The 25,761-nt window shown below is 38.5% G+C and overlaps 2 protein-coding genes across 2 annotated transcripts in view; one reads left to right on the top strand and one right to left on the bottom strand.

Moving 5' to 3' along the window:
• The window catches only part of FAM227B (family with sequence similarity 227 member B), a 192,873-nt gene that overhangs the window by 54,828 nt on the left and 112,284 nt on the right, over positions 1-25,761 (bottom strand). The window lies entirely within an intron of this gene.
• Positions 15,904-25,761, top strand: part of FGF7 (fibroblast growth factor 7) — a 66,070-nt gene continuing 56,212 nt past the window's right edge. Inside the window, exons 1-2 of the mRNA XM_033108064.1 lie at positions 15,904-16,163; positions 16,758-17,310. Of these exons, the coding sequence (XP_032963955.1) occupies positions 17,025-17,310 (286 nt within the window). The 5' untranslated portion in view covers positions 15,904-16,163; positions 16,758-17,024. The remainder of the gene's footprint in view (positions 16,164-16,757; positions 17,311-25,761) is intronic.

Genomic DNA, 25,761 nt, shown 5'->3' with positions numbered 1-25,761 from the left:
GATGGTGTCTTTTGCTGTGCAGAAGCTTTTAAGTTTCATATAGTCCCATTCGTTTATTTTAGCTTTTACTTCCATTGCCTTTGGAGTCAAATTCATAAAATGCTCTTTGAACCCAAGGTCCATAAGTTTAGTACCTATGTTTTCTTTTATGCAGTTTATTGTGTCAGGTCTTATGCTTAAGTCATCGATCCATTTTGAATTAATTTGGGTACATGGTGACAGATAGCAGTCCAGTTTCATTCTTTTGCACGTGGCCATCCAATTCTCCCAGCACCATTTATTGAAGAGGCTGTCTTTCCTCCATTGTATGTTTTTAGCTTCTTTGTCAAAAATTATCTGTCCATATTTATGTGGTTTTATTTCTAGATTCTCAGTTCTATTCCATTGGTCTATGTGTCTGTTTTTCTGCCAACACCATACTGTTTTGATTATTGTAGCCCTGTAGTACAAGCTAAATCAGGGAGAGTGATACCTCCAGTATTGTTCTTTTTTCTTAAGATTGCTTTGGCTATTCGGGGTCTTTTGTGGTTCCAAACAAATCTGATGATTTTTTGTTCTATATCTTTAAAAAATGCCATTGGGATTTTGATGGGGATTGCATTAAATCTGTATATTGCTTTGGGTAATATGGCCATTTTAACTATGTTGATTCTTTCAATCCATGAGCACGGAATATCTTTCCATTTCTTTGTGTCTTCTTCAATTTCTTTCAAAAATGTCTTAAAGTTTTCAGTATATAGGTCCTTCACATCCTTGGTTAAGTTTATTCCTAGGTATTTTATTCTTTTTGCTGCAATTGCAAAAGGAATTATTTTTTTGTATTTCTTTTTCTGAGATTTCATTGTTAGTATATAGGAATGCAATGGACTTTTGTACATTGATTTTGAAGCCAGCAACTTTACTGTATTCGTTGATTGTTTCTAATAGCTTTTTGGTGGAGCCTTTAGGGTTTTCTATACATAGCATCATGTCATCTGCAAAGAGTGATAATTTAACTTCTTCTTTCCCAGTGTGGATGCCTTTTATTTCTTTCTCTTGCCTGATTGCTCTGGCAAAGACTTCCAACACTATGTTGAAAAGCAGAGGTGATAGGGGACAGCCCTGTCGTAGAGCAAAGGGCTTCAGTTTTTCACCATTAATTATGAGATTAGCTGAGGGCTTGTCATATATGGCCTTTATTATGTTAAGGTATTTTCCTTCTACACCTATTTTATTTAGTGTTTTAATCATAAATGGATGTTGTAACTTGTCAAATGCTTTTTCTGCATCAATTGATATAATCATATGATTTTTGTCCTTTATTTTGTTTATGTGATGTATCACATTGATGGATTTGCGGATGTTGAACCATCCTTGTGCCCCAGGGATGAACCCCACTTGGTCGTGATGAATAATCTTTTTAATGCATTGTTGTATTCGATTTGCTAGAATTTTGTTTAGGATTTTTGCATCTGTATTCATCAGAGATATTGGTCTGTAGTTTTCCTTTTTTGTGTTGTCCTTACCAGGTTTTGGTATCAGAGTAATGTTGGCCTCATAAAATGAGTTCTTCAATTTTTTGGAAGAGTTTGAGCAGGATTGGTATTAGATCCTCTTTGAAGGTTTGGTAGAATTCACTAGTGAAGCCATCTGGTCCCGGACTTTTGCTTTTGGGAAGGTTTTGGATGACTGATTCAATTTCGTTACTGGTGTTCGGTCTGTTTAGATTTTCTAGTTCTTCATGGTTCAGCCTAGGAAGGCTATATGTTTCTAAGAACTTGTCCATTTCTTCTAGGTTATTGAATTTGGTGGCATATAGTCCTTCATAGTATTCTTGTATTTCTGTGGGGTCCGAGATAACTTCCCCTTTTTCATTTCTGATTTTGTTAATTAGTGTCTTCTCTCTTTTTATCTTAGTGAGTCTAGCCAAGGGTTTGTCAATTTTGTTAATCTTTTCAAAGAACCAGCTCTTTGTCACATTAATTTTTTCTATTGTCTTTTTGTTTTTTATTTCATTTAGTTCTGCTCTGATTTTTGTTATTTCCTTTCTTCTGCTGACCTTGGGTTTCACTTGTTCTTCTTTTTCTAGTTTAAGGTGTAACATGAGGTTATTTATTTGGGATTTTTCTTGTTTCTTGAGATAGGCCTGTAATGATATAAATTTCCCTCTTAAAACTGCTTTCGCTGTATCCCAAAAATTTTGGTAGGATGTATTTTCATTGTCATTTGTTTCTATGTATCTTTTGTTCTCTCCTCTAATTTCTTCTTTGACCCAGTCGTTCTTTAAAAGTATGTTGTTTAATCTCCATGTATTTGTGTTTTTTTCCTGCTTTCTTTTTGCAGTTGATATCCAATTGCAAAGCCTTGTGATCAGAGCATATGCTTGGTATGATTTCAATCTTCTTAAATTTGCTGAGGCTGATTTTATGTCCCAATATATGGTCTATCCTTGAGGATGTTCCATGTACACTAGAAAAGAATGTATAGTCTGATGTTTTAGGATGAAGTGCTTTATATATGTCAATTATGTCCATTTCATCTAATGTGTCATTTAGGGCTGCTATTTCATTATTTATTTTCTGTTTGGATGATCTACCTATAGCTGTCAATGATGTATTTAAGTCCCCTAGTATAATTGTGTTTTGGTCAATTTCTCCCTTTAGTTCTGTTAGTAGTTGCTTGGTATATTCCAGTGCTCCCTGATTGGGGGCATAACTATTGATGACTGTTATGTCTTCTTTTTGTATAGTCCCCTTTACCATTATGAAATGTCCATCTTTGTCTATTGTTATCTTTTTCAGCCTGAAGTCTGTTTCATCTGATATCATTATGGCTACACCTGATTTTCTCTGGGTACCAACTGCTTGGAGTGTCAATTTCCACCCTTTCACTTTGAGTCTATGATTGTCCTTGTAGCTGAGATATGTCTCTTGGAGACAGCATATGGTTGGGTTTAGTTTTTTGATCCAATCTGCTACTATGTGCCTTTTTATTGGTGAGTTCAGTCCATTTACATTTAGGGTGATTATTGATATGTGAGGATTTCCTGTCATTCTATCTTTAGTTTTCTGGTAAGGCTGTGTCTCCTTTGTTTCTTTGCCTTTTTGTTGTTGTCTATTATTTCTGTGTGGTGGTATTCTATGATGTTTCCCTCTGTTTCTTCTTTTTATTACAGTATATATTTCAGTTCTGGATTTTTTTTTGAGTGGTTACCCTTAAGTTTATGTAAAAGAAAATTTCATATTTAGAGTATTCCATTTTCTTCAGCATGCTTACTTTCTCCATTCCCATATTCCAGTTCAGGCCTTTATTCTCCCCCTTTTTATGTTTTGGTTGCCACAAATTGTCCCTGTTGATGGTGGTTGAATAGCCTCCTTTAGTATTTCTTGTAGTGCAGGTCATGTATTAGAAAATTCCCTCAGCTTCTGTATGTCTGGAAAGGTCTTTATTCCTCCTTCATATCTAAAGGATATCTTTGCTGGATATATTATTCTTGGCTCATGATTTCTCTCTTTCAATAGTTTGAATATTTGGTTCCACTCCCTCCTGGCTTGTAGAGTTTCTGCTGAAAATCTGCTGATAATCGAATGGGCTTTCCTTTGTAGGTTACCGTCTTCTTTTCCCTGGCTGCCTTGAGGATTCTTTCTTTGTCATTGATTTTAGACAGCTTCAATACAATGTGCCTTGGAGAAGGCCTGTTGGGATTGAGGTAATTAGGTGTTCTATTTGCTTCTTGGATTCGAGGATCCAGTTCTGTCCACAAGTTTGGGAAGTTCTCATCAACAATTTGTTTGAATATATTCTCTGTTCCCTTCTCTCTTTCTTCTCCTTCTAGTATGCCCATTATTCTTATATTGCTCTTTCTGAAGGAGTCAGAAAGTTCTTGTAGAGTTCTTTCATTTCTTTTAAGTCTCAAGTCTCTTTCTTCTTCCATCTGTGTCATTTCCAGGTTTCTATGTTCGATGTCACTGATTCTTTCATCTAGCTGGTCAACTCTACTACCTAAGCTGGTTATTTCATTCTTAATTTCTTCTATTGAATTCTTAATCTCTAGAAATTCTATTTTGTTCTTTTTTAAAATTTCACTCTCTTTCGTAAAATGCTCATGTTGTTCTTTGATTGTGTTTCTGAGTTCATTAAACTGCCTGTCTGTGTTTTCTTGCATCTCGTTGAGTTTTTTTCAGAATTGCAATCTTGAATTCTCTGTCATTTAAGTCACATATTTTCATATCTTTAAGTTCCTTTTCTGGAGACTTTTCACTTTCTTTCTGAGCTGTCTTCTTGCCTTGGTTATTCATGGCAATTACTGATTTATTATTTCTCTTCCTAGACATCTACAGGAGTGGCTTCTGCAACAGGTTGATAAGAGGTCTTTCTTTTGTTTTCCAGTACTTGTTGGTAGAATGTTTTATTTTCTCTCCGACTGCAGCCTTTTTTTTCTCTCTCACACGGTAGTGCTATGGTTACTCTGCACTATTCCAGCTTCTCACACAATGGGGGGATTCCCTGAGAGATGGGCTTCTCCTCTGTTAATAGTTCGCCTGGGTCACAGGGTGCAGTGTCCGTGTGAGTATGCGGAGAGCTTTTGAAGTTCCAAAGCTCTTCCTGCACCAGATTCAGAGCCCGTATGTTTCAGCAGTTCTGTTTACTCCTGCAGGGATCCCCCCAGATAGGTGGGGCCAGGGGCGGGGTGAGTTGTGAAAGGTGGCAGAGAGCAATGGCGGCGACCACCACCACAGCCGGTCCTGCTTCCACAGCTCCCTCCACTTTGCCGGAACTAGTTGGGCAGCGAATCTGTGTCTGCGGTCTACAGTTCTCAGAACAACAAATATTCTGTTCTTTTGATCTGACACTGCTACTGTTCTGCTTCTAGCACCGGCCAGGTGGGGGTGGGGTGAGCTCTGGGAGGGTTGGGAGGGGGCGGCTAGTCTCAGTGCCTAAGGCTTCCGTTCTCTACTCGACAATGAGGGCTTAAACCACCATTTTCAGCTTTCTTCCCTCAGTCTTTTCTCTGAGGTCTCTGCTGTGAGCATTGGGTTCAGCGTGTTATATGCTGCCCCCTCAGCCCTGTGGGCCAGAAGCGGAGCCCTAGCAGTCTGAGTTCTTCCCTCTCCTGCAGCTGTGGTAGTTCCGGGATGCAGTGAGCTCGGAGCACTGAGCTAGGTATGCTTCCTGCACCCGCAGGGCTCCGTCTCTGCACTTCTCCCTTCCCTCCCCCGCCCCCCCCCCCCCCCCCCCCCCGTGCGATTTGCCCACCTTTAGGTGAATTCAGTAGTGGGCCTCTTCGTCTTGCCTGCCTGCTGTGCAGGGAGTCCTTTGTGGAGTTATTGTTGTTCTATTAGTTTTAAATTCCAGGGAACTTTACAGAGGCTCACCTCACGTCGCCATTTTTCCAAATTCTTAATTAGAAAAATGAGGGAGGAAGGTCCTTAATATTTTCATCAAAATACATAATGTTTAATACTGCCATGAGGAGACATTTCCTTTTGCACCAGAGTTCCTTCCACACTTTTGTGGTAATTGATCTGAAAGAAGCTTACTGGTTTTCTTTTCAAGGGAGTAAGAGGTCTAGATCCCTCTGATCCAGAGTGAGTAGGGTTTTCATTCCTCTCACCTAAACTTTCCAACCGCCTGATCTCCCCTCCAATGCTGGTCCTCTCCCAGTCTTCCTCAGCTCTGCAAATGACACCACTATATACCCTGTTACAAATGTCAGACATCTGGAACTTAACCTTGACTCTTCCTTTTCTCTCATATTGAATCATCAAGTTTTGTCTCCAACGTTTATCTGCACACTTCTTTCCATTTCTCTTCCCTAATCCTAGTCTAAGTTATCATCATTTCCAACCTGGATTATATTGTAGCCTTCTAACTGATCTCCTTACTTCAACTTTTGCCATCCTCTAAACTATTCTTCACAAAGTTTCCAGAATGGTCACATCTCTTACTGATTATAACCCATTATACATAGGATCAAATCCAAAGTCCCTACCATTGGTATCAAGATCCTATGTACATTTGTCTTACATCACCTAACATTCCCCTTATTCACTATAATCCAGTTACATTGTCATTTTTCAGTTTCAAGTACACACCAAGCTCATTTTCACCTCAGAAATTTTGTTTTCCCTGTTATCATTTCTTGCAATGCCCTGTTTCCTTCAAATTTGAGATTAAATGTCACCTCTGCAGAAAGGCCTTTTGTGACCAAATTCAAACCTCTTCTCCCCTCTCCTTTCTGTTATTTGCTACCATAGTAATCTATTTATTTCCTCCTATGATAGCATCAGAATTGTTTTTATATGTTTATTATCTGTCTCCACCTCCATAATTTAAGCTGAATTATGTGAAGTCAGGGATCTTGCTTATATTATTGAACATTATATCTCTATAATATTTCATACTACCTAAAACATAGTAAGTGTTGATATGAAGTAATTAGCTGAGTTAACAGAATAAATAGGACCAAGAATTTTATTGCATCATTGACAACTCAATATGTAAAATTTCAAAGGAAATATTTGATGATTGCTTCTGTGACTCTTGGATCCCTCACAGAGTCAGAAGATATAAGAGGGAAGAGAGAAAGACGGGCAGGTGAAAGAAGAGAGGGAGGGAGGAAGGAGAGAGAGAAAGAGAGAGAGAGAGAGAGAGAGAGAGAGAGAGAGAGAGAGAGAGAGAGAGAGAGAGTTTCTTCTCTGTTAGTCCTTTTCCCTACCAAGATGAGAAGTGGGGATTAGGTGAATCTCCCTTCACCCCAAACCTCATGAGAGAGTCCAATGTTTGGTGGGTGTGTGTGTGGAATGTTGGAAACAGGAGTTTCCATATTAGAAAAAGAAGACTAGAGTTTTATTCAGAAAAAGTGGGAGTGTTACTAAAGACTTTGCAGCTGAAAAATAACATGATTACAACAGTGCTCTAGGAAGATTAACCTGATAATAAAATGGATTGGAGGTTGGAGAGAGGAGGTGCAAGGAGATGGATTAGGAATAGAGTTGACATGAGAGATAATGATTAGTTGACTTAGGATGTGAACATGATAACTGATCAGAAGAAACAGGTGTGGAAGAAGTTGTGGTGGTAGAATTGATAAATTTTTGAACCAATTAGAGAAATAAGAAGAACTCACTATGACTGAATTAATATTAAATACCATTGAAGGGAAAATATGATTAAAATTTAAAGACAGCATAAATATTTAGTTTGAAGAAAAGCCTAAGGAGAAGTGTGAACCGCCTTTCTTTATGCATGAATTATTTGTTTAGCCCCCCATTTTACAGAAATCTGTATTTTACTAAATGCCTGGCTTTTTGCAGGATGTATCTTTATACCACAGATGTGGAGTCTGCAACTTTCTTCTCCATTTTTACTATCATAATTATCCTTATTGTGCTTCGTCCTCTCACATTTAAATAGTTCATCTGGTGCTGAAAAATCATGATTGTAAAGCTAATGAATTAAAAATTAAACCAATTTTGTTATTAACACATTGACACCCATAAAACATTTTTGAAAAAAATTGTTGCTGCTAGTTTTATGTCTCATTTTGCTGCTTTGCTCTGCAGACAATGAATATGGAACCAAAGAATGACAATTTAAAGCAAAGAATATAATAACTGCACAGGGTCTTTGTCATTTTTCATGTTTTCCTAGGGTTGAGGCAAAACTCTCTCCTTACCCAGTATAACACTTTTCAACTTTTGAGTGGCACTAGGCTGTCAAAACCAGTCGCTAACATACAGCACTTAATCAAGGAGACTGATTCTTTGCTTAAGTTAAGCATCGATGTGAAGGGAATCAAGGCAATCAAGAGTGAATTATATAACTTCACTATATAGAAATCTCCAAATTGAAAAAAGAATTACCCGAACTAAAGATCTTGCTCCAGGTCTAAAGATGCACAGTAACCTAATGAATTAATAATATAATTCGAAGAACTTTAATTTTCGATTTAGAGAACTTTTTGTAAATATAAAATTAAATAAGACATAAATTTTTAGAGACTCAGACACAAAGAATCAATTACATTTGTAAACTGAGATATTTATATAGTTGAGTCACAGGCACACCACAATTTTGAGCATATGACTCAGACTTCGTATCTTATATACAGTTAGTTTTAAAATGTTAGGGCATTATGCCAAGAGTAAGCACAAAGTTTACATAACTGAGGATTTATAGGGACCGCAGGCTTGCTCAATCACTTTTGGGATTTTACTCCAGAGTTTAAATGACTGTCTTTGACCAGGTCTATCAGGTCTAGAGTAGACATGCCTGTAGTCCAACTTCCTGTTACCCGAAAAATAAACCCAATTCCTACTACCATGACCTTTAAAGTTCTTTACGATCTACCCCCTGCCTGTTTTTTCCGTTTCATTTATCTCTCACTACTCTCCCCATTGTTCATGTACTTCCTTCACATTGGCCTTCTTTCAGTTCTTGGAACATACCAAGTCATTCCTGTTCTTGGAAGATGAAAATTTACCTCCCCAGATAGGCCTTTCCCATTTAAACTAGGTCCCTGTACCCATTTACCTCCATACCTCCCTCTCCTTGAACACCTTCTTTGTATCCTAATATCTCCACCCCATCCCACTCCCTATTCATACCGCAGATCTACGTGTTTATGTTTGTTCTTTTACTGGAATGCATACTCTGTAAGGGCAGAGATCACTTCCAGAATGTTCGCCATTGTATCTCCAAAGGTCGAGGACAACATCTGGCACCAAGTAGCTATTTGATAAATATTTGTTTAGTGGATGAATCAAGGAAATAAGTACTGTTGGTTGTATGGCATGATCCAAAGTTGAGGCTAAATTTATAGCAAGGGACTGACAGAAGAAAAGACGAAGATAAATCTGTAGTGTGACGACAGCTGTGGGAATGTAGTGGAAATAAATCTTGAACCACACTCTCGCAAGAAATTACATATAAATTTACGTTTATAAATAAACCTAGCTTCAACTTTGAGAATTTCATCCCCTCACTCCCAGTTGTGGAAAACTTAACCTCAATGATATTGGGATTTCCCTGTTCTGCTTCAAGATAGGCTAGGGTACAAGGGTTTGATTTACGGCCAAGGCCAGGGCCTCTAGTTGTCGAGTCATTTGTCTACTTTGGTTACGTCTGGGTGTTCACTGACTCTGTTAACACAGTTCCTTCAGGTCTGGGCTCCTTGCTGCTTCCAGATTTCTTTTAGAACATGGGAAATCTTTATGAGGGGAGCTTATGGGCCCATCTGTTTAGACACAAGAGGCAGTCCTTACTCTCTGGGGCCTTTTGGCTTCTTCTATGTTCTGTGGTATAACCAGAAATATAGGAGCTCCCCAAATGGACTTTGTTCTCTGTGCTCTCTGGTCTACGGACTCTACCTTCCCTGAGCTGTTTCTCAAAGTCACTTTCATGCTTCCCGTCTTCGCACAGCACTTAGCACAATCCTTTAAAAAGGATTTAGGCTTTACCTCATCAGGAAGTAAATATGACTTTCCTCCCCATCTTCCCTTTCCAATCACAAAATCTGACTATGGTTTACAAAATGAGAGGAACAGAAAGAATAGGGTAAATGAACACAATTTACTATTTCGTAAACTTATTTTGCTAATAGGAATTAAATAAGTTTGGGCCAGACGGAGGCAGGAAATGCAATTCTGATCATGTCACTCTTCTACTTAACACACTACAGTGGCTTCCTATCGCTCTTAGGAAAAAGATCAAACCCCTCCACCTAGCCCACCCCACTCTGCCTTCCTCTCTAGCCTCGTCATGCACCACAGTCCCTCTCATTCTCTCTACTAGAGCCACACGGGTGTTTCATTGTAGAAAAAGACATGCTGTCTTTCAACAAGGGTCCTTGTGTATTTACAGATACCCCCTCATCTCGTTAACTCCCAGGTACCCTTGATATTGCAGCTCTACTGGCATTATTGTAGGGAAACTTTCCCTATCACTACCTATTGTAGATACTCATATTTTTTCTTTGTAATATTGTCCATGATGATCACTGTCTCTCATAAGATAAGAAATGCAAGGGATAACTACAGTAAAATGCCATTTTCATCTGTTAGATTAACAAAACCCCAAAACTGATAACTATGTCAAATAAACAGGCACTGTTATGTACTACTAATGGGATTGTAAAGGGTAAGTTGGCAATATCTATCTAAATAACATATATATATATACATATATATATACATACATATATGTGTGTGTGTGTATATATATATATATATATATATATATATATATATGCCATCTGACCCAGAGAAATTCTGGAAATGGCTCCTACAGATATATTTGCACAGTAAAAAATGACACATTTATAACTTTATTCACTGCAGCATCTATTTTGTAATAGAAAAATACTGGAAAAATGAAATTATTCATCAATTGAAGGCTAGTAAAATACACTGTGATATACCCATTCGACAGAGTACTATGCACTTGTTAAAAGTGAAGAAATTGCCTAGATACTGAGATAGGAAGATTATCTATTTTTAATACATAAAAAATGCAACATACAGAACATTGTGTATGGTATGCTCTCTTTTGTATAAAAAGAGGAACAGTATATATACATACATATGTATTCAATTTGCATGTGCTTAGGAAACTCTGGAAAGATAGGCAAGAAACTAATAACAATGATTACCTATATTTTGGGGAAAGGATGGGAGCTAGGAGGATGAGGAATAGGATAGGATGTAAGAATGAAGGTAATGAAAATATTTAATGATATTCCTTTCTATCAATTATATTATATATACTTATGAATATGGCATACATTTAAAATTCATTATTGAAATACAAAATTCATTAAAGAAAAGTAATTTTCTATCATTTACCTCTGCATGAAGTAGGGCTATAACGGAAGTTGCTTAAGTCAAAGTACATGGTTAATTATCACTTTAATAACTGCCAACGTTTTCATGATATTCACTGAAATAGATTCTCTATAGTCTTTTCATATGTTCTATCCCCAAGTAAAACTAGACAAGTATCACATGGGGTGTCATGCGCGGTCTCAGCTCCTGTTCCCCACATAAGAACGCAGGATATGGTGAGGCCAAAAAGGAACACCGACGGAGCCATAGGTAGGGGAGTCATACCACTATAGTCTCACTGGAGGCTGGATTCACACGACGTGCGACCTGCTGTCCGCTTTTCTGCCAACCGACCGACTCCCCTCACTAGCTGCAATCCGCGCTTGCTAGCTCAGTCACCATCTTCTTGCTAGCCCCCATTTTTCTTGCTAGCCCCCATTTGCTGCTAGCGTAGCCACAGCAGTTATATTAGTGGCCAATGGCTCACTCGTTACAGCTGATGGACAACTAGCCACAGCTGATGGCCATTTGATCACAGTCGATGGCCATTTACTACCTGAGTGAGCACCTTTCCACGTGAGGCCGAGAGCCTGGAAACTGCACTCCTGGCTCTGTCCCCACAACGAGTAGTAGGCATTCTTTCCTTTTGGAGAATCACAGGTGCTAATCTTTACTTTCTAAGGACATTTTTTTTTTTTAAGTCAATTTTTAGGAATAGGCAAGAAAACTTTGTTTTACAATTTTAAACCTCAAGAGATGGAGGTGCTTCCAATTAAAAATGAAGTTAACTCAATCTGGAAACAACAAAAGAGATACTTTTTCAAAGTATTTCTGTGGTTAACCTATCATTATATGTACATTAAAACAAGAGCAATAAACACCTGTTAACATTATTACTACTAAGAAAGTGAAAAAACACAGAGGTTTACTTCATCTAGAGATACCTAAGTTATGCTTGGTTTCTAGAGAATCCCTCTTGAGTATAAATATAATAAGGTCGTAAGTGAAGTTCTCTATTACAGCTGTGGTGCTAGTGAAACAGATTGTGGGCCCATCTTGAATTGATTATTCTTCATTAAGGAAACAGATAATCAAAGGATTTAAATATCGCTCCCTTGTTGAGATTAATCCATTCATTAATATTACTGAGATCACATTTTCAAATCACAGAGTGCAATGGCATCTAATGAACTTCAAGTGCATAGATCACAATTTCATACCTAGTTTCCAATTTTATAATTAACCCTATCTTGCAGATTTTAAGGAAACACCAAGCACTCTTTAAGAACAAACTATCCATTTCTTTTACTTAAACCTTGAGCATTTACTTAGAAAAATTTTGACTTCTAAACTGTTAGTTTCTTAATTTAAAACCTGTAGGGTCAATGTGGAACAGATGGATTTAGTAGCTCTTGAATATCTTTACACACGAACTGATGGTTAATAATTTTCATTTAGTTAGAGGGAATACCCAAGTCCTGGGAATTCTGATCCTGCTCATTACTGCAAAAATAATGGGGGTATGACTCAGAATACAGTAGCATCATACTTTCTTTCCTTCTCTTTTTCCTTTTGGAGAAATACATGATAGAATATTTTGCAGACTTCTAGTTTTCAACAGATGCAATTATAGAAGAATCCAACCTCCTTTGCCCTAATAAACTTAAAAATTTCAATATCTGGTGCTTATAGAGTACCTAGTGTAGTGCAGGGGATCCTGCCGACTTCGCCAAGTGTCGTGCGGGGCGTCCGGCGGGGTCTCCGGTCCCGCCCCCCACACAAGAACGCAGGATATGGTGAGGCCAAAAAGGAACACCCACGGAGCCATAGGTAGGGGAGTCACACCACTATATTCTCACTGGCGACTGGTTTGGAGACACAGGAACCAGAAACCACACAATTCTCAACCCTCTATGTGCCGCTTGCAGACTCAGCCACCATCTTCTTCTAGCTCCCCCTTCTTCCTTTTTTTTTAGCCTCTTCTCCTAGCCTAGCCACGGCAGTTATATTCATGGCTAATGGCTCACTGGTTACAGCTGACGGCCAACTAGCCACAGCTGCTGGCCATTTGATCACAGTCGATGGCCATTTACTACCTGAGCCAGCACCCTTCTATGTGAGGCCGAGAGCCTGGAAACTGCTTTTTGGGGCTCTGTCCCCACACTCCACCCCTACAGGCTCTCGCCTCACAATCTACGCGACAAGCGTCTTCCGCGAGGGGCCCTGTGCGAGGAACCTGGAGGTGAATGCTATTTCCTGGACACAGCCAAGCTCTCTGGTCACAGTCAGGGTTTCTCAGGGCACCACCAGTACTCCTGGGCACAGCCAGACTTCCTGGACTTCTTAGGGTACCACTAGTCTCCCCGGGCACAGCCAGGGTTTCTCAGGGCACCACCAGTACTCCTGGGCACAGCCAGACTTCCTGGACTTCTTAGGGTACCACTAGTCTCCCCGGACACAGCGAGGTCCTCTTAGGGCACTGCCACTCTCTCTGGGCACAGCCTCAGGGCACCGCCACTCTCTCTGGGCACAGCCCGGCTTCCTGGACACAGCCAGGGCCTCTCAGGGCACCGCCACTCTCTCTGGGCACAGCCCGGCTTCCTGGACACAGCCAGGGCCTCTCAGGGCACCGCCACTCTCTCTGGGCACAGCCCGGCTTCCTGGACACAGCCAGGGCCTCTCAGGGCACCGCCACTCTCTCTGGGCACAGCCCGGCTTCCTGGACACAGCCAGGGCCTCTCAGGGCACCGCCACTCTCTCTGGGCACAGCCCGGCTTCCTGGACACAGCCAGGGCCTCTCAGGGCACCGCCACTCTCTCTGGGCACAGCCCGGCTTCCTGGACACAGCCAGGGCCTCTCAGGGCACCGCCACTCTCTCTGGGCACAGCCCGGCTTTCTGGACACAGCCAGGGCCTCTCAGGGCACCGCCACTCTCTCTGGGCCTCTCAGGGTACCGTGCTGGAACAATAGTGGCTCACAGTCAAGGTGCTTACATATTCTCAATGGTGGCCGGTCAAGACACAATAGCAAACATCCGCCAGTTCCACTACATGGTGGTATGTTCCCAAACAAACAGTCAAGCTGTCCATTAAATTCGGGATGGAAGGCAATTCCCCATAGTCCATAGTCATTCGCCAGGGCTGTCCTGTGGGTGAGGGATGACCTTGACCTCACCCTCAGCTCCCACGGAGGACTCAGCAAGCCATTCCTCCTGGGACTACAAGTCCTGCATCCGGGCTGCCTCAGCAAGCACTTCCCAGCTCACAGGGCCGCAACAACCTTCGCTTTCTCTGGCCTCCGCTGGTCGGGGAACCGTGGATGTCTTCCCACCCCTCCACGGGGGTCCAGCTCTCAGGCAGCTGCTTCTCCTGGTCTTCCTGCAACTGAGTGTTCATAGGCACAAACTGCTCCACTGCCCTTCGGGGAGCTTTGGCCGACACCATACCCTGCTCGCTGCGCCATGTGTAGTGCAGGGGATCCTGCCGACTTCGCCAAGTGTCGTGCGGGGCGTCCGGCGGGGTCTCCGGTCCCGCCCCCCACACAAGAACGCAGGATATGGTGAGGCCAAAAAGGAACACCCACGGAGCCATAGGTAGGGGAGTCACACCACTATATTCTCACTGGCGACTGGTTTGGAGACACAGGAACCAGAAACCACACAATTCTCAACCCTCTATGTGCCGCTTGCAGACTCAGCCACCATCTTCTTCTAGCTCCCCCTTCTTCCTTTTTTTTTAGCCTCTTCTCCTAGCCTAGCCACGGCAGTTATATTCATGGCTAATGGCTCACTGGTTACAGCTGACGGCCAACTAGCCACAGCTGCTGGCCATTTGATCACAGTCGATGGCCATTTACTACCTGAGCCAGCACCCTTCTATGTGAGGCCGAGAGCCTGGAAACTGCTTTTTGGGGCTCTGTCCCCACACCTAGGTACACTTCAAGTAGTCTGTGCTCTTGATTCTGTTCCCCAAAAACATAGACACAAAGGGAAATCACATAAGCTATAATCCAAATGAAAGGATTTAATTTCCTTTTCCTATTTGGTCTACATGCACCACCTGGTGGCAAAATAGTGCATTTTAAGTGGGGTGTGTGTGTGTGTGTGTGTGTGTGTGTGTGTGTGTTGGGGGTATTAACATGGGAAAGATAATTTTAATATATATTCCTAAATACTGATTTAGATCAACAATGCAATTATTCTGCAACAAATATCTAATAAAACACTAGAACACTACTATATGTGTGCCAGAACAAGAAGTAAAGGGGACAAGAATTCATGTTGGAAAGTAAAAAAGCTTTCTCTTATTTATATTAACTATAGTTCTTATAAGTCCATCCCCAAATTAATATTTATTTATTGTGCCAATGTTGCTATTCAGGCAAAAGACACATATTGATAACCAGTGAAAAACCATTTTCTTCATTTTTAAGTTTTGTATCCTCTTCCTTATGTCAGTAGTTAGTACAAGTCACAGAATTTTAAAACTACAAGGCACCATATAATCGTTTAGACTAATACACAAATTTTACAAATGTAGCAGCTGAGACTCAGGAATGTCAAGTGACTTGCTCAAGGTCAGACTGGTAATTAGTGGCCCAACTCAAATAAGAACCTAGGTCTTCTCACTTTCCGTCTAGGAATATAAGACATAAATGCATACACAATGGTGAAATATCTCTGTATGAAGAGATATACTCTTGATTTAACTATATATTGCTTTAGGAGACTAAGATGTGAGTTAAGACATATGAGTAGTTTTATTCTAACATTCTGAGCACAAAGGAGCAATCATGGAAATGCATGTATCATAAAGCTATGGAAAAGATTTTCTAACTATTAAAAATCCCTTTTATGTAATTGTTCAAAGGAATATTTTTCAACTTATATACAACTGCTATGCTGTTAAGATGGTCTGAAAAATTTCCTTTCCCCTTGTAACTGCTTCAGAATCAGAGAGCTGTTTCAACAAAGTAGATACCCACTTGTAGATTTAAGCATAAACCATGTTCATAGCTCCCTCTCATGACCATTGAATGAATACTATACAGGCTTCCTTTATTCTCGCTGTTGTATTCAACTAACAGCTCACTGGTTAAGTTTTAATTGCTTCCAATGAGGTCAGCAAAGGTATTTATCGAAAAGCCCTGAATAAAAGGCTCCACACACATACACACAAGCATATACGCACTCACACACAGAGAGAAATCCTCTTGCCTGTTGATTTATGGAAACAATTATGATTCTGCTGGAGAATTTCTCAGCTGAGAAATAGTTTGTAGCTACAGTAGAGAGGCTCAAGTTGCACAAGGCAGACGACAGACATGGGATTCTTGTGTGTCCAGCTGTTATCAACAGAACAAGTAAGTTACTGTTATTTGTCTTTAAAAATAATGCTGAATGTTTTCTAGTAGTTTACCTCTTTCTCTGATTTTAGTACTGAGGGGAAAAGTAAAGTTACCAGACTTTTTGAGCCATGTAATTATCTATAGTAATTATGCTGTACAACTTACATAAAGATAAGGTCGAAGTTCTCCAGAACAATTCTGACATTTAACTTCAGAAATGTGGGCAGTCGAGGAGAAAATAATTGATTAACCACACACGTGAAAGCATATAATAAAGAAATCCAGGGAAAGCATTTTTACTTTGTTAATAGTCATTGCAGAACTTAATTTAAACCAATAGCTCTAATTGCAGGATGTTTCGTATCAAATAACAACTAGAATGAATGGTACAATCATATTCTGATTTATCTCTACCAATGTGTAACTTTTATAAATCTATATAGAGAGTGGTAAAGATATTGACATCCTGTGAAACCTGTTTTACATGTACCTTCACAGTATAAACTACCCTGCATGTTACAATACTATTTACCTAATGAAATTTCTACATACAATTTTTCATCTTCCTCTCTCCTTCCCTCCCCATTCTTAATCTCTCATTGCAAACAGAAGTCAAGTAGCAAACAGCGTCGCAGCAACTGAGCTTCCTACAACCTGTTTGTATAAGGATATACCAACAGAGTTTTAAAAGGAGGAATCCTGTATTGTTATCAGGAACTAAAAGGATAAGGCTAACAATTTGGAAAGAGCAACTACTCCTTCTTAAATCAACCTACAATTCACAGATAGGAAGAGGTCAATGACCTAGGGGCAACAATCAACTCAAGATTTAATTTTCATTATGTTATTCATGAAAACCCGGAGCACTACACTATAATGCGCAAATGGATACTGACATGGATCCTGCCAACTTTGCTCTACAGTTCATGCTTTCACATTATCTGTCTCGTGGGCACTATATCTTTAGCTTGCAATGACATGACTCCAGAGCAAATGGCTACCAATGTGAACTGTTCCAGCCCCGAGCGACACACAAGAAGTTATGATTACATGGAAGGAGGGGATATAAGAGTGAGAAGACTCTTCTGTCGAACACAGTGGTATCTGAGAATTGATAAACGAGGCAAAGTCAAAGGGACCCAAGAGATGAAGAACAATTACAGTAAGTAACATCTTTTCTTTACAGAACTGCTTATGAACCTTAACAATCTGTGAAAAGTTCAATTTTTAAGTCACATGCTTTCTTAGTTTCATTTCTTATTTTTTGGAAAAAAATTAAATATCTTCTAATTTCTCTAAATTGGGTATTTGAACTTTGTTCCTAAAAAAATCTCTTGGAACAGGGCAAATTTACTAATATTATAGTTGGAGCTGATAAACCCAGCCAATTTGAAAATATAGTCTCCATGTCCTAATCTCAAAATGCTCATAAATTAAGCAAAATGTAAATGATATTATTTACCCTGAAATATGATTTATATTCTGCTAGCAAAACTCATTAGGAACTTTAATAGAGTACTCAATAAATGCTCACCAAAAACGACTTATTAGTTTGAGGCATAGAGAATTTATTTTTTAAAAATAATTTGATTTCCTTTGAAAGAATATTTCTGTGATGTGAAATACTTAATCTGTGACTTGTGCAATTGTGTATCATTATAAAACAGAGCGGAATCTGTGGTCCTCATCTGTTCATAATGAGCCTGCATTGGAGTGCTTAATTATTTACCTAGGCAAAAAAACAGGTTCCTCCTAACATTTTCTTTGTCTAGCTCTTCTATGCCATAGTTCTGTTACCTTAAGAGAAATGTAAATGTGAAAGAAGAAATAAAAGTGAGTTGGAAGAGATGTTAATTACATGATTTTCAGTTAGTAAGCCTTACATTTTCCTCAAGAATCAGTTATTCTTTTCATGTTGAAATATCAGAGTTGGATTTATAATTGAGCAGTTATGATTAGTAACCAATTTCAATAGTATGAAATTTAATGGGGTAAAATATGTATCTCAACATATACATTCGAATTTTAAAAATCCCTGAGGGAAAATAAATTTTGTTTGTATTACTAGCACTTGAACAATGTTATTATTATATTATCTTATAACATTATGTGTTAAAGTCAATTGAAAAAGAATTTATGGGGATGATGGTGTAAACATTTGCCTAGAACAGTGCCAGGCTTGCAGTGAATACTTAAAACTTTTGTCGTTTGTTTAATGAATGGTTTTTAGGCTTCTTAACTAATGAACCAATAAACAGGAATTTGGGGAATTATGTTTCCAATATGAAAATGAAATCTTTTTAACTATAATTGATATAGAATGTTAAGGCCATTTTAATGGATTGTTAACAGTTGTGGTTTATAATTACAGATATTAATAAAGTTATCATGTTAGTCTTAGAATATTGTTCTAATTATACTAAAGTTTAGCTAGGGAAATAACTATTTGGAGGAAAGTTTTGTGGTTAGCCACTATTATGTGAGCAACAGAATTTGGCTTATAATCAATTGATTTAGAAGTTATTGAAATTTATCCTCGATAATGGAACCTGTTGGGGAAGACACAGCTCAGGTGGAAATTATGACACATAGGTCCAATCCCTGTCTGTGAATGACTACGGAACCATTTCTTACTTTTTCTGATTCTTAATTTTTTCATCTGTAGGTTGTGGGATATATCCAGATGGTTTCCAATATGCCTTCTAGGTCTTACAGTCTATTCTAAACCACAGAATATATAACATAAATGTGAAAAATAGAAGTACTTATTAAATAATTAACATACACATTGAATGAGAGGAAAGTGAATATTATCTCAATGATTAGATGAGCTGTCAGAACTAATTTCAAATTGTAGTCATAAGGTTATCAAACCTAAACACTGTATAATTATTCTATATACTGACTAATTCCTTTTGACTTCTTTTGTCAAATAATTATAATGTGAAAAATAAGATGTAAAATCCAGTAAAAATGAATAATATGCATAATTATTTGGAATCAAAATACTTATAGTAGGAATGCATTCACATATATAAGTTGTGTTAAAATTTCTTAAACCATTAAACACAAGCATTTGAAATATACACAAAATGCTAAAGTTATTTTTGAAACACAATTTAGCACTAACCTTGAGTAACCATAAAGCCAATTTGGTAAGCCATTTCTCCTCTAACACTAATTCTACAGTAAGAAATAAAGGAAGAAAAAAGAAAGAAACAAAGAAAGGAGAGAAAAAGAAAGGGAGAAAGGAAGAAAAAAAGACATTTTATATCATTATAAATTAAAATGTCACAATACCAAAGTACTAAAATACATGATATATATTATATAAACAACCTTCACTTCTATAAGCCATGTGTGTGTGTGTGTGTGTGTGTGTGTGTGTGTGTGTGTGTGTATTTCTTGATCTGGTAAATTCTCCTGGAAAGGGAAACTTACATTGGAATCCTTAAAGTAAGCTCTAAAACTGTTATCAAGCTGTGCGGCTATCCTTATTGAAGAAGGAGCCAATCAGGCTTCTCCATAGTTAGAAAGATGCTAATTTACTGTTGTCTATAGGAAATCCTAAAACAGAGTAGGAAAAACTTTATTGAAAAATATATGGAGAATAACTTATTAGAAGACAATTCTGATAGTTATTTCCTATTATGATTATTTTTTAATTGAAATTTATTGGGATGACAATGGTTGGTATTTCCTATTATTTAAGGGGCAGACTTACTAATTTTAGGAGTGAATACCCCATACATAAAACATGCAAATTGACTTGTGTGAAGTTGAAGCTACTGTATCTGGGTACACAGAAATCCAAGTACAAAGAAAAGGCTCAACAGAATTTGTTTAAAAAGTCAACGATGAGAAACTTGAAATCACAACTATGAAGATTGTTTACGTTCCACAGTCATTAATTGAATGTATGAGCAAATGAACAAAAGATGTTTCCTTCCAATTTTCATGAAAATGAGTTAAAAAGTAATTAGATTGTCTACTAGAATAAAATGCAGCAGAGTCCAGAAAGTGATAAAGATCAGAATCAAATTCTGAATTTCATTTTCAATATTCTGATCTCTTAAATTTGTTAACAGGTTGTTACGGTAAACACCCTTCTTTGGAGGTCTTTTAATATGGTATAGATTTAAATTTCTTAGATGATAACATTTTGCATGAAAAGTTAGATGTCAGCTATGTGAAGCATAATTGTTCTCTGAGTTATGATAAATGCATTCTCATGGCTTTGCTTTGAATGAAAGGAAAGGGACCTGAGCATCTTAATGACTCTTGAAGGGCTGCTTACTTCACCAGCATAAGCATAGCTTCTTCTCATTAGAAGGTAGTTTATAAGGTATTCCTAATACAATATACTGGACTGAGTAGGGGAGATGGATACTCTGGGTGTGAAATTCTGTTTCCAGAAGGTATTGGGCTTGGGTAGTAGATAGAAGGTGTGGAGAAAGAGAAAGGGGGTGGTAGGGAGGTGGATATGATAGTTTGTATCTCATATCTCAGGGAATTAAAAAAATTTCTTAAGCTATTTTGGGTTATGAAGGTGTCACTTCAGTCTTATCTTAATTATAGTGTCGTCTTGTGAAACATTTTAAATTTATGTTAGAGTGAGTAAATTGCAGAAAATCTGTACCCATTTTCTTAAACCCAACAGAATTAAGACTGATATTAATAGACATATAAGCTAGACCCAAACTGTGTAAATGTAGGAGTCCATTCATGCCATGATATGCTGGACCACATCTCTGACTCTTCAGAGGAGAGGGGCTGTTCGAGGAGACCTGGTCCTGACACTGCGTACTATGGTTATCCGGGAGGCAAGAAAGCCTCTCATCTGAACTTGTTCTCTCTGGTGGCTCCACATTTAGCCTTACAGTAGGTTTCTAAGTGATGAAACTAGAACCTAACCTGAACTAATAATAAGGGTATTAAAAGCATAAAATGTCCCTCCAAAATGAAATATCATGTTCTCTGCAGAAGGAGAGGATTAATCACATCATAAAAGGACTGGCAATGGATAGCCAATACTTCCCCTTCTGTTGTCAGAACTCTCCCGTTGGGGACAAGCCCAGAGGGTGAATTCAGATAGTCATTGGACCAGGCCGCCATCAGCAGACAGAAGCAATCACTCCACACCTGACAGAAATAACACTGCTGTTTAAGCTGGGAATTGAGGTGCCGAGTGAGAGACAGCAGCAGTGCACTGGGCGACAGACAAACGCCCTGAGAGACAGATGTGGAACGGAGAACTCAGTCCCTCAGGATGAGTTTCTTGCTGTTGGTATCCAATTACTAAAAAGGTTCGCTCTTCTTAACAATGGTTAATATCATTCATTCTTTTTAAGGAGAAATCCTTAATTGTCATAAACCATCAGTTCAAGAAAAAGTACGCCTCGCTTGTTATAGTTAAGCATTCTAAATTCCATAGAAAGGAAAGGATTAGCCTTTCTGAAAACTGGGCCAGTGATTTGGCAATATTCTTTTTTGGATTGTTAGACTGTGATGGGATATGGCCTAACAATTGGAAAAAAGCAAATAAACAGTGTTGTTGGATTTGACTTCGGCTATAAAATCTTCAGCGACACAATTGTCAACAATTCTTTGGATAAACTCCTACTTAACAACAACAATCTCTGCAAATAGCTAGCAAATATACATATCACCTCTAAACATGGAGATGTAAACTTGCTTATGCTCCAGACAGTTCTTAACAAGTTATCTAAAGGAACAATAATTCATATTATCAAAGTAAAAAACAAGAAAGCAAGGATAACGCCACCTTTCAAAAATAGATGATGAGAAACATGTCTATGGAGTTGAACCAAAATCCTAGAATTATGGGTAAGATGGAATCCTGTGGCAACGATGGCCAGCATTCCCTTAAGTAAATTGTCAAGGATTTAACTTACAGACGATGGATAAGATGCTGCAGAGCAGATTTGAAAATAATCTTTGAGAAGTCTAATATTAAAGATGATTTTTCATTTTATGGGTTTCCTCTTTTTGGGGTGCTAATAAAAGTGCCTGGCACTTATGAAGCGCTAATAACTTAATTTGTTGCCACAGGTACATCTCTTACTTATTTTGTAAATCCTCATCTGAACTATCACTTTCATTTCTGTGTAACCCAGAGCACCTGAACATATATTTTCCCTTGTGACTCAGCTGTATTACAACTCTTCAGTCGACAGTGTTAGAGCAATCAGAGACCCAAGTAAATTGGAGAGAAGGCAAGAAGCCAGCTTTTAGACATATGGAAGGTTTTCCTTTTCTAGGTTTTTCTAGCTCTCAGCCTTGGGTAAATATTGTAACCAGCTGGGGAACTTAAGAAAAAAACTAATGCCAGGTCCCACCTACAAAGATTCTCATTAAATTGATTTGGGGTGCAGCCTGGACATCAGGAATTTTACAGGCTCCCTAGATAATTCTGACATGTCACCAAAGCTGAGAAACACTGGACTAAAGGGATCACATTAGATTACTTGGGAAAGCACAGCTCAGTTCAGTCAGAATCTCCAGAAGGTAGGGAGGACCCAGGCGTAAGTGCTTGCTAAAGCTCTCTAGTGATTTTACTGGGCAGGTACGGTTAAAAACCACTAATTAGTGGGACCAAAGGTTCTAATTCAGCCTGAATCCTCTCAGGTATTCCAGGAATGTTTTGGAACCTGTAGAGGGTTCCAGAGTTAACTTGTATCCTGCAGGATTTTGAAATAGACTTATCAGGAAGGAATCTCTGACTTACGCATCAAGGAAGTTCTTCTGGGTCCATTTGACCTCTCTGACAAATCTTAGTCATTCCAAAATTTGGTGAACTGGCCTGGACAAACGTGTGATGACAGCTCTAAAACTGCTACGTAAGAAGGCTTCTTTGGTGAGTGAGTTTGTTGCAGGGAAGAATAGGTCCTGCGTCACAGTCTCACAATTACAGGCAGGTCGGAATATCTCCTGACTCTTCCCAGTGGTGCTGCAGCAGGGGACCTGGAGCACAGGCATCAGTGCCAGCTTACTTGGCACTTAAATGAGCCGCTTACAACCATGAACCCAGATGCCCCCAAATTTAGGGAGGTTCTCACCTCCTAGGGCCACCCCACAGAGTTCAAAGGCAGTGACTCAAAGGGACAACCTCCAGTCTAGACAACTCAGGGGGTAAGAAACCACAAGCCTAGCGGGTCTAATCAGATCAGTGAAAAGGATATGAAGCATGAAGCTAGAGGTTGCTTCTCTTCATAAATTTGGAATTAAGGTAAAGCTTTCTTTTCTAAGGATCCTCGCTTTCTTCTGCTGTATCAAATAATTTTGCGTAGCACAATAACTTCTTTTACATCACTAGTGATGTAAAATGGTGATCAACAGGTCTTTTCTATATGTTTAATTTCACATATGGCACATAGAAGATAAGGCAGGAATTGTATATATGTAAGTAATAAGGAGAAAACTAAGTAATAAGGAGAAAAAAAGCTTCATTAAATGAAATGGGCTTCCATGTGAATTCCTCCCTGTCCTATACCATATTTAATCTTTCATTTTATGAAAAGACACTTTATAAGTTATGACTGGCAAACAAAAAGTTGTACTGATTTCACGTATAGAACTTGATGAATTGGGAGATAAGGATGCATGTGTGAAAACATAACCACGACTTATGCCATGAACATACCCACCACTTCCAAAAGTTTCCTCCCGCCCTTTTTATTTATAATAATAATAATTGTTATTATTATTATTATTTTTGTGATAAGAACACTTAACATAAGATTTATCCTCTTCACAAACATTCCAGTATACAATACAGTATTGTAAACTATAGACACTCTACTGTACAGTAGATCTCTTGGACTGATTCGTCTGGCATCACGGAAACATCCCTGTTTCCTCCTCCCCCCAGCCCCTAGCAAACACATTTTATTTTCTGCTTCTATGAGTTTGACGATTTTAGATTCCTCCTGTAAGTGGTAGCTATGTAGTATTTGTCCCTCTGTGTCTCGCTTATTTCACTTAGCATATGTCCTAGTTCACATCCAATCTTTCTATATGAAAAAATAGGTTGGAAAACGAAGATCCTTTGCCTTTCACATGGTTCTGAAAGCTGCATTAAAGAGTCTCTGAACATTGAACTTGACTACGATTCCTATCTGCACTTGAGATTTTATCTGTACCTGATTAGGTAGAGAAGCCACACCAAATCCACTAACAAAAAACATCATCCAAGTTATTTAGTTAGGTTTGAATGGGTTTGTGTAGTAATAGATAAAGACAAAGGGATTGGGGTGGGGAAGGAGAGAAGAGAATTATCCAATATCCACATCCAGGTAAAACCTGTCTTTTAGGCAGAAAACATCATTATCAGAAGGAAAACGTTGGATGAATATTGGAGAGAACAGGCTCTAGAGGATCTCCAGTTGCTCCAGGCAACTTCCCTGCAGAAGACTATAATCACTTCTGCTGGAGTGGACAGCAGTGCTTGGTAGAGCCATGAGCTAGTGTCCTGCTAAGAACAAATAGGGATAAAATATCTGCCTGTGAACAGGAGAGAAAAAGGTGAGAGAGGAAAGGAAAAAGAACTTCATGTAAAAATTAATGGGTTTTGCACTTTAAGTTTAGCGTGAATTTAAATACAAAGGATTCTCATAAGATATAACTCTACTAACTTTTTAAATGAACTTAAAAAATAAGCACAATGGAATACAATAAATTGATAAAGTAGTAGGGGAGGATTTCTGAGGTCAAAACAAAACAAACAAAACAAAACAGTGTATAGAGGGGCTGAAACGATGACAAGATTATTGCAGATGTTACTCAAATAGGAGGCTTGGATCTACTAGTTGAATTTGTGCCTAAAACTGTAATAATCTTTGCTTATTTATCAGGAAAATTCTGAAACTAAGTTTATTTTTATGATTTAAGACAAGAAAAATGAAGCATATTTCAACATACTTAAATACCAGATTTATCATGTTCCATTAAAAACTATTATAATACTTTCCATTTATCTGCCTATTTGAACTTTAGCTATAATTGTAGATCAATGTTGAGAAAATGATTTGAGATCAAATTTGGAATCAACTCAGCCTGCAGTTTTTTATTTTAAAGGCAGCAATTCCAAACTTTGTTTCTTAGAATACTAGTGTCCCTCGACATATTAATGGTGTTTCCTGCAGCACGCCTTCTTTGGCTAACCGATTGGGAAATAGTAAATTAAAGAAAGTTGAACAAGTTTTTCACAGCAGAAATTCTCTAAGTCTATATTACACTAATATGAGTTGCAGAATTCTAGGAGAAGACTATATACTGGGGGTGCCAAAAATATGTATACAAGTAGACACTTTGGTCAGCGTTGCTCAAGCAGTAGTTCGCCGTAATCAGAAGTGTCTGGACACTGATGGTAACCATTTGGAGCACCTTTTGTAATTGCAGAAACATGATTTGTATTCATCTTCTGTTATCGGTAAATATTATTACAATTTTAATAGTTTTCCTTTCTTAAAATGTGTATACATTTTTTTGGCACCCTCCGTATATGGTTTCCCAAACTTATTTGACAACAGAACACACACAATCCCACAACACCCTTACCCTCCCCACTCTCACCCCTGATTTGGGTACAACA

Source organism: Rhinolophus ferrumequinum, chromosome 6 (genome assembly GCF_004115265.2).
Source record: "Rhinolophus ferrumequinum isolate MPI-CBG mRhiFer1 chromosome 6, mRhiFer1_v1.p, whole genome shotgun sequence".
In the NCBI taxonomy this organism is placed as follows: Eukaryota; Metazoa; Chordata; class Mammalia; order Chiroptera; family Rhinolophidae; genus Rhinolophus; species Rhinolophus ferrumequinum.
This window is presented reverse-complemented; position numbering and strand designations above follow the sequence as displayed.